The sequence below is a fragment of the Patella vulgata genome, chromosome 6 (genome assembly GCF_932274485.2).
Source record: "Patella vulgata chromosome 6, xgPatVulg1.2, whole genome shotgun sequence".
In the NCBI taxonomy this organism is placed as follows: Eukaryota; Metazoa; Mollusca; class Gastropoda; family Patellidae; genus Patella; species Patella vulgata.
The window spans coordinates 18,382,180-18,399,794 of NC_065884.2; the positions used below are offsets into that span (position 1 = coordinate 18,382,180).

A 17,615-nucleotide genomic window follows, 5' to 3' on the forward strand; every position below is an offset into this window, starting at 1 on the left:
ATCCTCATGAACATGTGTGTTAAATATTTTGGGTGTGGGTGTTATATAGATATGTTAATATATACATACCTGTAAACAGGTTATATTGATTTCTGCTTTTTATTGTAGGTAAATGTCATTTGTAGGGAGGGGAGGGGGAAATAAACAATGACATTATGATTAACTGAACAAGGGGGAAATAAACAATGACATTATGATTAACTGAACAAAATACTGTATCGTAGGAGTTAATGTGATTATTATGAAAATTCCATCTCCTGCTTCACTTGTTCTGTGTCGTCTCTTGTTACGTAAGATTTCCTGTCGTCTGTTTTTTTTAAAAGGGATAATAAAAGGAAGTTAATTTAATTCCATTATTCATATGTTTAATGAATTATTCAAACTTTTGCAGACAGAATGACTGTCTGCTACAATCATCTTTTTGGGGGGTATTAATGACAATACAATTAATGTACATTGTAGGCTGTTGAATACTATGCAGAATGGTCATTATGTCCTCAAAATCTGGTTTATCTTCGTGTACAGACCGGTGTATATGATCCATCTTTAATAGGAGATAAACCAAAATGGTATGCCCACCAACTACAATCAGTGGAATTTCACGTCTACGATCCCAACTCCAGTTTAGGAGCAGCTCTGACATCTGTATCGGACGTTCTTAGTGATGAAATACCTACAGGTAATTAATATCCTGCTGTCGGCAGTTGATATTAAATTATTAATGCTGATCAGCTAGGAATTTAATGGTGATATATTTATAACTGACCCAGACAAGTATTTGACATAAGATTGTTTGATGAATTGACATTCCCATGTCCCCACATGAATGTTTTCCTTAAATACAATTGTTTTGGGTTTTTTTGATTGCCCTGAACTCAGACTTTGTATCTTAAGTACCATCTTTATTATTTGTTCTTTCCCTTGTTTTTGTTCTGTCCTGTAGTTTTTCCTGTATTGTCAATAAGTAAAATTAGAAAATATATCAGAATTGAAATATTTATTATATTATTTAATTATTCTCTGTCTTGGATTTATTTATTTCTCATTTACTGTATTTGACCGAATTAGTGCTTGTGTTTTTCCACTTTCATCAGCTATAGGAAGTATTGTATTTTAGAACCCTATCTGCAAGCGAATTACTGAGATAAAATTGAACGATATCTTAGTCCTGATTTGACTTAGCTAGTATTTCGTGGATGTTGAACCCCATATCTCTCTCTCTCTCTCTCTCTTTTGTCTTCTGTTATCTTTGGGCCCTGTTTCGTTTTAAAATATTGTCTTATGGTACGATATAGTAAACTTTTGTTGAGTTTGTTTTGTCTTAGTTTACAGTAAATATAGTATGATTAAAAAGCTAAACTTAAGATTCATCGAAATGTGAAGTTTGAATATTTGATTTAATTCTAAAAGTGCTAATGAAGACTGTTTAAAGTTTAAGTAAAATGCTAATAATGTATATATTATAGATGAAAGTGGTAGTGATAGTGAAGGTGCAGAGAGTACAAGTTCATCTTATTCATCATTAAGTGATTTTGTCACTGATATGGTTAATAGTGAAATAGATGGCGAAACACCAGGTAATTATTGCCTTACATGTATATTATTATAAATAATGGGATTCCACCATGTAGATATATAGACTAATATAAAATATTATTAACAATAATTCTATTTCATAGACTGGTATATTATAATTGTATGGAATATTATATTAATATTATACATGACTCATAATTTAATGTGATGAGGTTAGTGCATGAATGATATATAATCTTTCTATGAATGATACTTGAATTAACATTAACCAATGATTACAAAATATACATTTTCTTCCGAGAACCAAGTTGGTCATAAACAAAATAGACAGTGTTGCACAATTTATCACATTGTCTACATTGTGTAGTGTGTTCTATATATATGCTGTTTGTCCCAAGTGAATGAACTATATTATTTGATACAGTATTTCGTTGATAACTGTTTAGTTGTTTGACTCAAATTGTTTTGTATCTCTCGTTTGTTAGATATTTGGTTGATTCTCTTTCTAATCAGAGTCACTTGTGTTTTTCACAAGTTTACCTATTAAAAAAATAAGTTTTAAAATCTATTTCTGATAAACTTATAAGATAACGACTGTGTTTTTGGAATTTCTTTATTAACACTGAGCTTAACTGCTGTATGATTTATGAAGAACATAACATTGAAATGATGTTACTTATCAAGTAAAACGTGTTATCTCCGAAATCTTGTATTACAGCACCTTTCAATCAATTATTAATTAAAAACCGAAGGAAATGAGTTGTCTTTCCATCATAATTTAGTCCTTAAATGGAATGTAGAATGTTTCTAACAATAAACTAAACATCCCTCCCCTTTTAACAGCTTTTCTCCCTGAAAACCAAATACTAGCAGTAGATGAGTCGAAGGTATTCTGTCCTCCTGATAAACTGCATGTTCCTGATGTGAATGCTACTAACAGTGATTCCGCATTGTCTATGCCTGAAGATAGTGATGTAAGTTCGTCAGCCTCTTCAAGTCCTACATACAGCGATAATATACCTAGAGATAGGAGTCCTAAAGATTTAGAGGTATTCATTTTTAAGATCTGTGCATTTTATAGTTTTTAGTACCAGGGACCTCATTTTGTCACCCCCACTTTTCAGAATTCCTGTGTCTGCACTTGAAGTAGAAAGTAGTTAAATATAACAATTTTAGAAAATGTGGCCGATTTGTTTAAAAGTTGCCTGGAGTAGTTATTGAAACGTATTTCTGTTTACAGGAGGATGAAAATGATGGTCATGTATTCCGTTATGATTCTGGGAATGTAACAGCAACGAGTCTCACACCAAGCCGGTTTGTATCCTTTCTATTTTCTGAGAAGGAGTAGAGTAGTTTTGAAAACTACAAATATAACTAACTTAGCGAAAATGGGATTCCCCCATACTTTGATCTCTTTTACTATAAAAGACCACATGCCAAATAAGGTTATGTAAATTTGGTGAGAAAACTGCCTAATTTATGCATGCATGAATAATAGATAACAAGACCTGATAATTAATGTAAATCTGCTAAGCCTTTTGATTATTGATTAAGCTATCAATATAATTTAAAACAGTTTATATAAAGAAGATAAACAATGTTTGGATATTCTTACCATGGATATCACGCTTTTATTTGCTATTGTATGAATGATGACAGGGAATTATTGAGAAATATTATTGTCATGAACTTAAAACTGTACACAAATTTAATGTCAAGAACTATTTTTACGGAAGCCTGTTAAACAGATTGGAAGCTAATTGACTCTATTTCCTGAAGTTGACAACAACTTGAAGTAATCCAATTTTGGCCCCTGTTGACTCTAACTAAAAATATTTGACGGGCAAAATTTTAAAACATAAACCATGGTCTGAACTGTCAGCCGAATATTCTAAATTGCAGGAGTATGTCAGAAATTATGACATATATTTTGTTTGCAAATAATTATTTGATAATTTCTTAGTCTTTCATCACAGAAATGCTGAAGTGTATATGGAGAAGTACCCAGCATATAACAGACTTTATAATAACCTGATAAATTTGAATTATTCAATAATTAGACATTTATTATTGTATTACAGGAACGATAATTTTGGAGCAGGAAGTCCAGCGTCTGTAGATCTTCCACCAAGAAGTCCTAAATTACCTTCTTTTACTAAAAGTACTAATTCTGCATTTGATGTGTATGAAAAGCCCAAACCGTTATTAGCTCTTATTCCACCTAATCCAAATATGATGCGGGCACAGAGAGGAAGTATTTCTGGTTCATCTGGACCATCTGCTATTAAAGGCAATTTACGAGTCCCGGTAAGTATTTTATATCATTTTAACACAACACAGAGCGACAGTGGCTCAGTGAGTAACAAATGCCTGAAGATAATGATTTTTATTTTATCTAACAAGATGTCGTCCGCACTAGTACCTTTGAACCACGACATGTATTAAAATTACCTTTGAAAATACTGGAGATAGACAAATCTGTGCTTGAAAAAAAGACAGGCGCTATAAGGATTGTACCTGGCAAAGCGTGAATTTGTACATGACAGTGTCTGTGACAAGAGCCTTATTTCCAAGCTTGAGTATGTTGTGATTTGAATAAAATACTTGTGTTATATGATACTTCTATGAGAAGCATTTTTTATAAGTGTTCAAGCGAAAGAGATTTATTTATGCAAAATGACACTACACATTAAAAACAGTGGTGATCATTTTCTTTCACTGTATTATTGTAGACTATATTCTTTCACTGTGTTATATTGTTATTATAGAGTATAAGTGATCAAGATTCTGACAGATCCTCCTCCCCATCATCTATCATATCTACCATAAGTAACGAATTAACAGATATGGCCCAGTCAGCTACACATACAATGTCAGAATTATTTGGTGAGTAATAATAATTTAGGATGCTTACATTGCTTAATGTTACATGAATTTATTAATCAATTTGTCTGTCATTCTATCTTTACAATAAATCAGTTAAACTTGCCGATCCTGATTGAGTTATGTTTTTGACAATATCTAATTTTTCATGGCGTAATCCATGCTAAAATGGACTCAAATTGATTATTTATCATTAGATTAAGAAAAAATCAGAATTTCAGTGATAGATAATCCCTCAGCTTGGATTCAATCAAAATAAAAATAGGTCCCTAAAAAGGTTTTACCCAATACTTAAAAGGTGGCACTGGCTTGTTTATATCTACTGCAGAGGATGCTGAATGTTTGCAACTCATCATATCTTGAAGTAAATACTGATATTACTTTTAGACATACAACTATGACAATATTGTAGTTTATAAGTAATTTAAAATCCCTTAAATGATGATCAGTATTTATGTTGCAGTGAAGTACCAAATTAATCTTGAAAATGTTTAAACTATTAGGAACTATGCCAGACTGCATCCTGTAGTTGAAGAGCCACTTTAATTATGAGAGTTGATAGAGTTTACAATATCTAGAATGGATATATTTAAAATGTCACTTTAAATGTTAGAGTTGATATATTGTTATGAGATGTAGATATTGATCAATGTATGAATACAATGATATTACATACATGAATCATTTTAAGTGAAAATTATAAATGATATTCATTAGGGACTCATATATCATAAAATGTTTATTGATGCATTGGTCATGCAGTATCAATATATTTAAACAACTTAAATTACAGACACTATCCCACAGGTGCATTCAATGAAATTGTCACATGAGACCAATATTTCATCTAGTATAAAAAATTACGATTGAAATAATGGTATGCCAACATCAAAAGATGGTGTTACATATGTATTTTAATTAGATATATTGTAGGGCATATGAATAAATGTATAATGTTCTGTATATTTTGTTTATTATAGGTGGTAATAAACCTGGTAATAATAGTACATCAAACAAACCACCATCCAAACCTTTTACACCTCTAGGTACATATATTTCTTCAATGATACCCAGAGAGTTTTCTCTTAGCTCTCCAGTTACCACTACCTCCAACTTCTGATGACACCTTTCTCAAACTAATTAATGAAATAAAGATGTATGATATGTCCTTAGATAATCTGGCGGGTTGGGTGGCCGTGTGGCTAATGCGTGTGCATCATGAGGTCTGTCATTGAGTCAAGTGGCATGGTTTTGATTCCCTGCTTGTACATGACAAGGAGTAGGGTTGTCTGTCCAACCCCGTGGGTTTTCTCTAGGTCCTCCGGTTTTCTCGCTCTGCTAAGGACCCCTATGTGCAAGCAAATTAATGAAATAAAAATTGAACCGTATGTTAGTCCCGAAAGGACCTAGTTAATCCCCATTTCTCTCTATCTGTCTTTCTGTCTGAAATAACCTATCTTGTGTCAAGTTGTCATTGAACCCATCTAGGTCACTTGTGATTTGTTTTCAAATAGTGATTATAATATAAGGATAACCTGAATTTTACCTGTCGTTAATGCAAATGTCTTTTCTACAACACTAGAGTGTTTTGTGGATTTAAGTAATATTGAATAGTAATGTACTATAGATGTTAAAGTATAAAGTTTAATTTTCTATTTAAGGTAATCGAAAAGCTTCTGTTGAGAAATCTGGATTAGTAAAACATGCAGCTAGTATCAAGAAAAAAACAGAAGGAATCAAACCTTCACCAGCTGATGTTAGAAATTCTTCAAATAGGTAAACTAATTTTTCCTAGTAGATTTGTAACCATATTTTATCAGTCTGCCATCTACTGTGTTCAGTCTTATTTTTACATGTTGCGTTTAACCACAATGGTTTTCCCTGGGTTCTTTGGTTTCCTCCCCCTGCTAAAGACCTGCATGTAAGAAAATTATTGAAATAAAACATACCATGTTATTCTCAAAATCATATTGTTTCAGTTGAGTGAATGTTAAACCCCATTTCTCATTCTGTCCCTTATTCTTACTCATTAAATAAGGACCAGCCAACTGGACCTTTTACAATTACTACATCCATGTCATTCTTTTCGTATTACCATTGTGTTCTATTTATTTTTATAGTGAAAATCAACAGTTTTTAAAAGATGTTGTAAATTCTGTTATGGAGGGCCAAGGAACAAGTTGGTTAAAAATGGGTAAAATAAAAACTCTTATGGAAGATGAAAATTATCGCAACTTTGTAGTTAGCCGTTTAAATAAAAATCTAGATAAGAAATTAACAGATGAATCAGTACATATAGATGATGTGGTGAGTTTAATTTATTTTAAAATATGAAAATAGAACCAATAAATTTTGAGAAATGTAGAAATGGCATATATTATATCTGTTGATTAATCAGTGTTGACGTTTCTAGTGGATTACCCTCAGTTCCGTGCATCACACGCCAACAACTTGCCGTAACAGATCGTTTCATTGGCTAATCCCTCACTCCAACCAGAACGCCGGTGATATAACAACTCTTCCAGATCCTAGTGTAGTAAAGACAAGTAAAACATAATTTTGAACAATAAAAAATGAAACGAAATAGGATCTGTGTTTTAATTAGATTGTATTGTTCAAATCTTTATACACTATAAACGGGTCTCCACGAAAATTGTGAATTTTACTTGAATCATTGTTTTGTTTTTTATACGCCCACATTTTCATGTGAACGTATTATGCCGTCGCCCCTGTCCGTCCATTCGTCCGTCCACAATTGTTTGTGGACTCTCTACAGGTCACAATTCTTATCCGATTTTGATGAAACTTGAAATATAGGTTTATCCGATTTTGATGAAACTTGAAATATAGGTTTATCCCCAAAAGATCTTGGCTGCTTTCGATATTGGCATGTATCGGATCGAAACTTCATGGATTATGGCCCCTGATTGTACGAAAAATCACGTTTTTAGCTAGTGGACCCTATAGAGGTCACAATTTTTATCCGATTTTTTTGAAACTTGAAATATAAGTTTATAACCCAAAGAACTTGGTTCCTTTCGATATTCGCGCATATCGGACCGTAACTTCCTCAATTATGGCCCCTGATTGTACGAAAAATCGCGTTTTTAGCTTGTGGACCCTATAGAGGTCATAATTTTTATCCGATTTAAAAAACTGTATTATTATATCACCGTTACACCCTAAGGAAGGTTGAGTTTGAATTTCATGAAAATCGGCCCAAAATTGACAGACAAAATGGCCGCCGTTCGTTCTCAAATAGCGTAAAAATATGGTATATCAAGGTTGTGGACCCTATAGAGGTCACAATTTTTATCCGATTTTGTTGAAAATTGAAATGTAAGTTTATAACCCAAAGATCTCGTTTCCTTTCGATATTCGCGTATATCGGACTGTAACTTCCTGAATTATGGCCCCTGATTGTACGTAAAATCACGTTTTTAGCTTGTGGACCCTATAGAGGTCATAATTTTTATCCGATTTAAAAAAACGTATTATTATATCACCGTTACACCCTAAGGAAGGTTGAGTTTGAATTTGCGTGAAAATCGGCCCAAAATTGACAGACAAAATGGCCGCCGTTCGTTCTCAAATAGCTTAAGAATATGGTATATCAAGGTTGTGGACCTTATAGAGGTCACAATTTTTATCCGATTTTTTTGAAACTTGAAATGTAAGTTTATAACCCAAAGATCTCGGTTCCTTTTGATCTTCGCGCATATCGGACCAGAACTTCCTGAATTATGGCCCCTGATTGTACGAAAAATCGCGTTTTTAGCTTGTGGACCCTATAGAGGTCATAATTTTTATCCGATTTAATAAACCGTATTATTATATCACCGTTACACCCTAAGGAAGGTTGAGTTCGAATTTCGTGAAAATCGGCCCAAAATTGACAGATATAATGGCTGCCGTTCGTTCTCAAATAGCGTAAAAAATATGGTATATCAAGGTTGTGGACCCTTAGAGGTCACAATTTTTATCCAATTTTGTTGAAACTTGAAATGTAAGTTTATAACACAAAGATCTCAGTTCCTTTCGATATTCGCGCATATTGAATTGTAATTTCCTGAATTATGGCCCTTGATAGTAGGAAAAATCACCTTCTTTTTAGCTTGTTCTCTATCCATCTCTCGAAAATGTGGGCGTATCCTGCCTGGCAGCCGCTGGTTTAAACTAAAGGTGTTCCATGGAAAGTTATCTTTTTTATTTTTTTACTCTGTAATAGTGTGTACCACGACAAGTGTTCAAAGGAATGTTAGCGATGTTAAAAGCTATAATACATGGTCTAGAAAGAACGTTTCAGAATCATGGTCTTGGTGGGGCTGCTAGTGCCTATATGGTGTTAGAAATAGCACACACACATTATTGGTATAGAGAACCATCTGCTTATAAAAATGAATCAAGTTTAACACCAGATGTAAGTCTACTTTTATTTTATCGCAATAGTTTTCAAATCAGAGTTTTTACCTCCAGACATTTTTAAGTATGGTACATTTCGGACAGTTTAATCTAAAACAGCTAATTCTATAAAACTGGTGACCTTTTTCGGATCATATTATCCCAAACTAGCCCATTTGAAGTCTGTCTTGTTGTTTGGATGGGACAAAAAAAAAAAACTCCACAAAGTTCTTTGTATATCATTACATATTTAGTAAAGTGCCTTTAATGTCGCATATTGTTAATTTATTTATAGGTGCCGCCATTTTATGGTAGCCATGACAGTTTAACATCGCGAGATGATTATTGTCAGTCGATGATATCTGATGCCAAAAGTCTTCAAGATGACAATGTGGTGGCTTCTATAGGTATGATGTATTTACAAACCTGTCTCTGTATGTTAGAAGCTTTCAGTGTAGTTTAATTAGCACTGCTTTTAAATAATTTATTTTATTAAAGCTTTTTTTATTATCCTACCTAAAGTATGGTTCAAATTAGATTCACCCTCTATCATTGAGTCATCAACTTTATTTTTTTTTTTCAAATGCTATATTTCATTTTTATTATGAGATTAGAATTGGCATGACTTAGAAATTTGGAATCATTCTTCTATCTCGTTTTAATTAGCATGATTATGTCATATCATCAAATTCATCCATTTCTATAAGTTTATTGCCCTGTTAGACATAGATAGTTTGTAGTGGCTAGTTCATGCCTAGAATTCTGTAGGTATATCCTAATTATGTTCTTCACAATTATAGAATAGTTAGTTCAATTAGTGATGTTAATAAAACGGTCTTCAAATAAGATATTATATATGTTATGTAAGACCTAGCTGTTCACAATATATTATATTAAAGTACATCTGATTAAAACCAGTTCACTTTTGTGGTTGACATACTGACTGAATGATATGTTTTTGTGCTTATACTTTTTTTTTTCACCAACCCTTGCAAGCAATGATGAGACTGTATTTGTCAGATGTGTCAAGATGGTGTATTGATGACTAGCACAATGCATTTGGATCACATATTTTGCACTGTCCTTGACCTATAACTCATTATATTGATTAGATCTTTGCATATAATTTTGGAAATATCCATTATTATGGAAATTATTTAGAATAGATCATCTTCACATTGTCAAGTATGAAAAGTACAGTGACGTAGTCTGCCTTGATTACTATGGAGCTGTTTGTTTAAGGAGACACCCCCTACTGACTAAAATGACAAAAGAGAAGAGTGCGACTACATTAAGATCTCTGACATTAGCAAATCAGAATAAATGTATACAAAGTTGCCCTCATAGCACACTGCTTGGAGTATGCCCGTCTTCAGTAGCCAGGTTGGTGCATAAAACTTAGACGGTAAACCCTCGTTTCATTTTATCGGTTTCTAAGATTATGCTTGTGGGCAACTTGTTGGTCACATCAAATTAAAATATTCAGGCCACGTACTAGCTTTATATACTGTTGACACTTATATGAAGATTCATTTTTACATACTCTGTTTTAAACTAAAGGTAGCGTATAGTGTGTCAGCCATAGATGTGTTAGGTTGTATTAACATCTTTATAAATCCTTTTGTTAGTTTTAAACACTACGTATTACTCTGTAGGATCAAAACAGAGTGATTGGTCATTTGAACGCGAGAGACCATCTCCTCCTGGAGCCCCTAGCAACGAGCCGTTACATGAGTTATCTACCCCTAGTCCCAGTTCTGAAACAGGCAAGTAGTACACTAAACACTAACTGTGATGGTCCAAACCACTAATAAATATTGTCAACTGTTGTCTAATCTATCAGTCAACTTATATCAGCCATTTAAATAAAACCAAAAGGTTGTCTACTTCTATATTAAATAATTATATAAAATTACATTAATCTGCACCAATTTGATTTACTGTTCTTCAGGGCATTGGTAAATAAATAGCCACTTAAATGATGTGAAAGTTCAAAACATAATAATTTGGAACTAAAATCTCTTAAACAGCACAATCAAATACTTTGGGTTTTTGAATAAGTATTTTTCCCTTTAGAAATAAGAACGAAAATCTTTACAAGTGTTGCCCAAGGATAGAAAATCAAAATGGTGTGGCCTTATTGTTGATTATAAACTACCAGTTAACAACTCTGCATTATATTTTGGAGATGGCGCAGCCTTCTTTATATTTAGAAGGTGAAATAAAACATTATGAATTTTAAATTAATACAAGATGCTTAAATATTTGAACTTTCGGCCATGAAAATTAACTAAAAAATAGATCCTTGGTGGGGCATTGACTGGTTGAAAGGGCTGGTTGAAAACCATTGCACATAGTAAGAGTAAACTTTCAATATATGAGCAGGCAACCTTTTTGTTTTACTTACTAACCTATCTGTACTAACACGGCATGAGTATGAAAGAAAATATATTATGTAATTATTCGGTAATTATATATACATTTATTGCATGATTGCAAATACAATAAGAATGATCACCAAAGTTTGATTTCTTCACTTTACATATATTTTAAGTGCTGAGAATTGGATTACAGATTTATACTGTTTTAATTATGTAGATAGTGATTTCTGAGGGAATTTTATACAATAGATTGTCATGAAGACATCTTGAATTTAATGCAATAAGTTTCCAATTTCTTCAGATATTCTTATGTCTGTTCAGTTGAAAATGAATGATTCTAATAAATCACAAAAAGACGTCTTGATTCAGTTCTCAGCACAGTTTTATTAAAATCCTACCCATAATCTTACAAGGAAATTTCAATTTATGCCAAATTCTATTTAATAATTTTATCTTTTAAATTTAGGATGATATTTTCTGTTTACATTTTATGTGATGATTTTTATTTCTCCATATTGTATTTCTTTTAGTACTTATTTGTACTTATTTCATTCTTTTTCCTCTGCTGCATGTTTTCTGGGTATTAGAAGGAAGGATTCTTGGCGAGGGCATTGGTTGGTAAAATTCATATCTCGTAGAACTTAGATATACAATGAGACATCACTATAGCGCTGTTGGCTATAAGACACAGGTTTGGGTAAAAGACCTGGGTCAGATTGTCCCAACAGCGTTATTATAGTATGTACAGTGAAAACTGATTAAACTGACATTGATAGAAACTGAAGTGTGAAAAAAAAAAATTGTTTTCATCAATAATCTCAGTTTTAAGATGCCAGTGTACCCAAATTTGACTGTATTTAGGTTTTGGAATGAATTAATTGTAGACTAGTTTCAATATATAATTTAATGTTGTGGATAAAAACCTTTCCCAGCCATAACCCCTAGACCACCCCTACTGAATAATTGTCAAAAGCAGATTAAAAGTTGTAGAAACCCTAGAAACCCACTCCTACTTTAGCTAAAGGCATAATTTATTGTCATAATGAAGCTCAAAATTTACTGTCGAGTTTAGATTAAAAAGAAATACATTATGGGTAATTAAAAGATATTCTGGTTCTCAGACAATCCTTCAAAAAAAGCTGATGCCATAGGAAGATTTTTTGTTTGCTTCTGTGTCAGCTGTATGTGTTGGTCGAAGACTTGTCACAAACATCCCATATATGATACGAGAGCTAGAATATATTTTTCTTGTATGACCTTAATGAATGTCAAATATTCTAAGTTTGTATTCATTGAAAAATGCAAACAGTATGTATCTACTTCAGATTTTAAGAAGAAAAAAAAAAAAACCAATATGGTTTTCAAATCTAATTCTGAATTATTATTACTTCGGAATAATCATGAAGTGTGAAAAATAAAAGAATTGATACTCTCTGCTGTAATTCAGACATTTTAATCTTTGGTCAAGATGCAGAGATTTTAGATATTTTGTATGGATGAAATGACAATAATCAGATCCATTTTTGAACATTAATACATTAGTGTTTGGTTGTATTTTATTTCAATACCTTTTTTAAACAGGATCTCCGGTTATTGTGAATGGTGATGAATTTGAGAACATTGAAATTAATCGAGATATTAACTTAAATATGAGATCTTTAGACAACACAGGTGATTTAAATAGAAATACTCAGAAAGGTCATAGCTGTGACATCATCATAACAGATCATACAGATATACCAAGTGCTAATACACGATCGGGTGATATGTTACATGAAATGGTGAAGAACAAAGAACTAATTAAAACCAGCCGATTAGATAAATTCAGTAGTATGGATTCTGAAATGTCTGATGCTAGTACATTAGTTAGTACGAGTTCTGACAAAGACGATGATCGTAAGAAAACACGTATCAATCATCATTCTATTAGAAGTGCCATGTCTGATAGTGAAATGGATCCTTCTGGGGTAAGTTATGTGAATATTCGAAAAGCACTTAGAAATTTTGATAACTGTTTTAAGTGTATTGAGAAAATCTGAAATTTTCACAATTTAAAACAAAAACATGCCCCAAAACAATAATTTGGCTCCAAAGATGCTCAAAGACTTATCTGGAAGCTTGCATTGTAAAATTTGTGACCTACTGATTCAAATGAAATTCATAAGCTACCTCTTGAATTTAACTTCTTTGATAATGCTAGATTTTCTTAAAACAGATAGAGAGAGAAGACAAACTAGGTCATTTTGGGACTAACATATGGTTCAATTTTATTTCAATAATTCGCTTGCGGGTGGGGGTCTTTAGCAGTGGGAGGAAATCAGGGGACCTGGAGGAAACCACGAGGTTTGACAAGTGACCCTACTCCTTGTCACGTACAACCGGGGAATCGAAACTATGCCAGTCGACTCAATGACAGACCTTATGATACAGCGCGCATATGCTAACCATTCGGCCATCCAACCCCCCCTTTCTTAAAACAATACTTCTAACACTATGGTGATTGCCATTGTGGTTCAATGAGTATGCTGCTTGCTCACTAAGCAAGAGGTCCTGTGTTAGTTGAGGAAGTCCCTCATGATTTTCCATGTGGATTCTCCTTGTCGGCGGTCCAGGACAGAGGGCCTGGCAAAAAAACCTGAGGTTACATGTATATCATTGGGAGAATGTTGAAGATAACCAAACTGTTGGAAATTGAAAAAGTAGCCTATGGTATCATATAGTCGGGGCAATGTCTCTCATCTTAACTGCATACAATGTATATGCCTATCTCCATTATTCTAGTCATTGCAGAAAAAGAAGAATTTTAACTTGTTTCTTTCATTTCTTTATGAATTTTACCTATTTCAGTCTATGGTACGTCAGAATAAGCGTAATCGTTCCCCTAGTTTGTGGAGTAATAAGAGTAGTGTAAGTACAGGTTATAGATACAGAGAAGGTAAATTAATCAGCACATCATCAGCTGTATCCAACACAGAAACTGGCAGAACTTTCCTCTTTGAAGGTTTATTAGGTAGGTTACCAAATAATTTATATATTATTACAATATACTATAAAATCCCTTAATTCACACTCAACTGTGGGCTGAAAAAAAAATTACCATAAATCTCCTCCCTCTCATTGCAATCATAACTTTAAAATATCCCCTTTGTAAATAAGTAATTATCAAGACATTTTAATGTCTCCACCAAGAGCCACTTACATTAGACTCTGTGAAAGTTATTTCCTCGGCCTGCCTAACTTATTTCATTATAACAAAAATAATAAACTGTTACCTGACTTTATTATATAAGTTTAAGTAAAATGTTTAATTGAATGTTTTTATAGGAAAAGAACGCAGTAGACTTTGGGATCAAATGCAGTTCTGGGAAGATGTATTTTTAGATGCTGTGGCCCAAGAAAGAGATATTATTGGAATGGATCAAAGTCCTTCAGAAATGATGGACAGGTGAGTGATGTTACTAATCGATTGCAAACTAAACTTGCATAATAGACTGGATAAGGAGGAAGCCCTTATTGATTTTGAAGGTCATATTCAAAGTCATTATCAGCATTTATTCTAAATTGGTATAAAGACTTTCACAAATGAGTGCATCTTCTGATCGACATCTAACCCACAAACAAATTTGATGTTTTGGACGGTGGAAAAAAATATGTTTTTTTAATTCTCTACTTGTGAGGACAGAAATGTGTTTGATTGTCTGAAATATTCTTTTAATGCTATCATATTACATGTTGACATTAATTAGATCAATTCCTATGAAATACAGACAAATTGATTTCAGATGCCCACACTTCAAAATATCTGATTTAAAAAAATGGCAAAACAATAAAGATAATTACTAGAAATCAGGCATTTTTGCATCTGAACATCTTTAAGAAGTTATGAAATATTTTATAAATATAATTTTGACTTTGCAGGTATTCATCATTAGGTGAAATGGAGAGAAAACGATTAGAACATGATGAAGATAGAATACTGTCCACCATGTTGTTTAATTTAGTTAGTTTTATGATCATGTTGAGAGTTAATAAAGTAGAGATAAAGAAGAAAATTCGACGTTTATTAGGAAAATCTCATATTGGTCTCATACACAGTCAAGAAGTCAATACTCTACTAGACCAAATTAAAAATTTAGTAAGTATTTTTTACAAAAACAAGTGGTAACAAATCTTTGTTCTTTTAAATGAAAATCTATTTTTAGAAATGAACTCTTATAAAAATGAAATGGTACTTTTATTGTGGATTTATTTTGTATTCACACTGTACAATTTCTTTTGAATGCTCAACAGTTCAGATTTCATTGCAAGTTTTTCTTGAATACACTTCCAATGTTTTGATCCTAGTCTACTTGACATCCTTCAATATTGAGGGTGAGTCTATACCTCGAATCTCCAGAATCCAGATTGAAAAAAATAATACTGTGAATGTAACAGCCAATATATTATTTTACAGCATGGTAATGATATAGATCTGAAACCAATCTGTAGTAGACAGATGCAGAAACAATCATTTACAGTACATTGGGGAACAGATAACTCTGGTGATATGCTCTTCATGGAGGTAAGATATCTAGTCTAAACAATTACGATGTAGTCAGAACTTTCTAGAGTAAAAATCAGATACACAGGATTAGCTCGCTGATTTTTTTTTTGTCTCCGAAAATCATCAGTTCGATTCATATTAAATCATTTTACAAATACAAATTCAATTTATCTAAAAGAGGAAGTATTATGGCTTTAGGCATTGTTAATATAATTTTGTAAAAAAAATTCTAATTATATCTAGGTGTGTGATGATTGTTTATTGTTGAGAAGTGTAACAGGTTCTATACATGATAGATGGTGGTTTGAGAAACTAGTTAACATGACCTACTGTCCTAAAACTAAAGTTCTCTGTTTATGGAGAAAAAATGGTGAAAAAGTTCAACTTAATCAGTTTTACACAAAGAAGGTTAGTAATTTATTCTATACACACTGGCATTGAAATTAACCAGTTGGATAACTTACCTGTCAGTCAGTTGACATGCTATGCTATTAAATTAGAATTCGAATGAATTTTAGGGGTGGGGGTGGATGGCCGAATGGTTAGCATGTGCACGCTTTATCATACGGTCTGTCATTGAGTCAACTGGTGTTGTTTCGATTCCCCAGTTGTACATGACAAGGAATAGGGTTGCCTGTCAAACCTCGTGGGTTCTCTCGGGGTCCTCCAGTTTCCTCCCAATGCGCAGATGAATTATTGAAATAAAATTAAGCCATGTGTTAGTCCCGATATCACCTAGTTTGTGTCTAGTGGACGTTAAACCCCATTTCTCTCTCTCTCTCTGCAGTAAAAAGAAAAAGCCCCATCAAAATATGGTTTAGCTAGAAAATTTAACAAATTAAAGCCCTGCCCACAACTAATGAAATATTTATTACTACCATTGAGTTATAGTAATTGCATATGCACAGTTTTTTTCTCCAATAAAGCAACCTATCTTCATTAACCCAGTTCTTGCAGAAAAGTAGAATTTAAACCCCATTTCATATGATATCCTATATAACAAAACATAAATTAATTAATTATGACATATATTATGTATTTCTATATTTCTCTAGTGTAAAGAATTATATTTCTGTGTGAAGGAAGCTATGGAGAAGGCTGCTGCCAGAAACAGCGGCAAGCTTCCTGGTAAGTTGAACTTACTTTTCTTATAATAAAATATTTTTGCTTTTTGAAAATAATTCTGAGGACTATTTGTTTTTTTATTCTGCTCTGTTTAGCAGGGTTATCTATAATTAAAGTTGGCTATTCAAAAAACCTATTTCATTTTAAATGAATATTGTTTAAGGAAAAAAAATGATTTAAGAAAAGCAGCATATTTTCTTCTTTGCCAATTTGATAAAATTATTGAATAAACTGTGATAATAATCTGCTATCATTAGGTCCTGAACTCGGTGGAGAGTTCCCAGTCCAAGATCTGAAAACAGGACAAGGGGGACTACTCCAAGTATGTATGGAAGGTATTGGACTTCTGCTGGCTAACAGCAAGGTAGGTTATATTATAGAGGTTTTGTTACATCAATCTTATGTGTTTCTATTGTATTGTTTTGTTTTATTTGTGTATTTAACATCTTTGTCCGTGTATAAAATGTGTTGTAGTTAACTAACATGATCAAACATACACTATAAAACAAGAACATAATGTTGGCTTTTTATCAGGCTAAAAATAGCTTTTAAGCATTTATCGTACGTGACTCATGACTCAGTGTCGGGAATAAGGTACTGGGTTTGATCCCAGTTTTGCCCGAGAACGTTCTTCAGAATTTTTCAATTGGCTTCCCCTTGTCTTTGTAGAAGGATGGAGGGCTTGACGACAAGAAACGCTGACTAGTTGTTTAGATGGGTTTTAAACATGTTGGTGTGCATGTAAA

General features: G+C 32.7%; 1 protein-coding gene across 6 annotated transcripts in view; it reads left to right on the forward strand.

Moving 5' to 3' along the window:
- The window catches only part of LOC126825186 (MAP kinase-activating death domain protein), a 60,478-nt gene that overhangs the window by 27,375 nt on the left and 15,488 nt on the right, over window positions 1-17,615 (forward strand). For 4 of the 6 annotated variants that reach the window (XM_050554678.2, XM_050554679.2, XM_050554682.2 and 1 more), the window contains exons 10-29: window positions 463-679; window positions 1,467-1,577; window positions 2,380-2,585; window positions 2,777-2,850; window positions 3,618-3,843; window positions 4,305-4,422; window positions 5,400-5,465; window positions 6,081-6,195; window positions 6,540-6,726; window positions 8,648-8,839; window positions 9,116-9,227; window positions 10,476-10,586; window positions 12,783-13,168; window positions 14,049-14,211; window positions 14,526-14,646; window positions 15,120-15,336; window positions 15,655-15,762; window positions 15,988-16,152; window positions 16,800-16,872; window positions 17,127-17,233. In XM_050554678.2, the coding sequence (XP_050410635.1) occupies window positions 463-679; window positions 1,467-1,577; window positions 2,380-2,585; window positions 2,777-2,850; window positions 3,618-3,843; window positions 4,305-4,422; window positions 5,400-5,465; window positions 6,081-6,195; window positions 6,540-6,726; window positions 8,648-8,839; window positions 9,116-9,227; window positions 10,476-10,586; window positions 12,783-13,168; window positions 14,049-14,211; window positions 14,526-14,646; window positions 15,120-15,336; window positions 15,655-15,762; window positions 15,988-16,152; window positions 16,800-16,872; window positions 17,127-17,233 (3,075 nt within the window). The remainder of the gene's footprint in view (window positions 1-462; window positions 680-1,466; window positions 1,578-2,379; window positions 2,586-2,776; window positions 2,851-3,617; window positions 3,844-4,304; window positions 4,423-5,399; window positions 5,466-6,080; window positions 6,196-6,539; window positions 6,727-8,647; window positions 8,840-9,115; window positions 9,228-10,475; window positions 10,587-12,782; window positions 13,169-14,048; window positions 14,212-14,525; window positions 14,647-15,119; window positions 15,337-15,654; window positions 15,763-15,987; window positions 16,153-16,799; window positions 16,873-17,126; window positions 17,234-17,615) is intronic. The other 2 variants (XM_050554681.2, XM_050554683.2) reach the window with 2 other exon arrangements.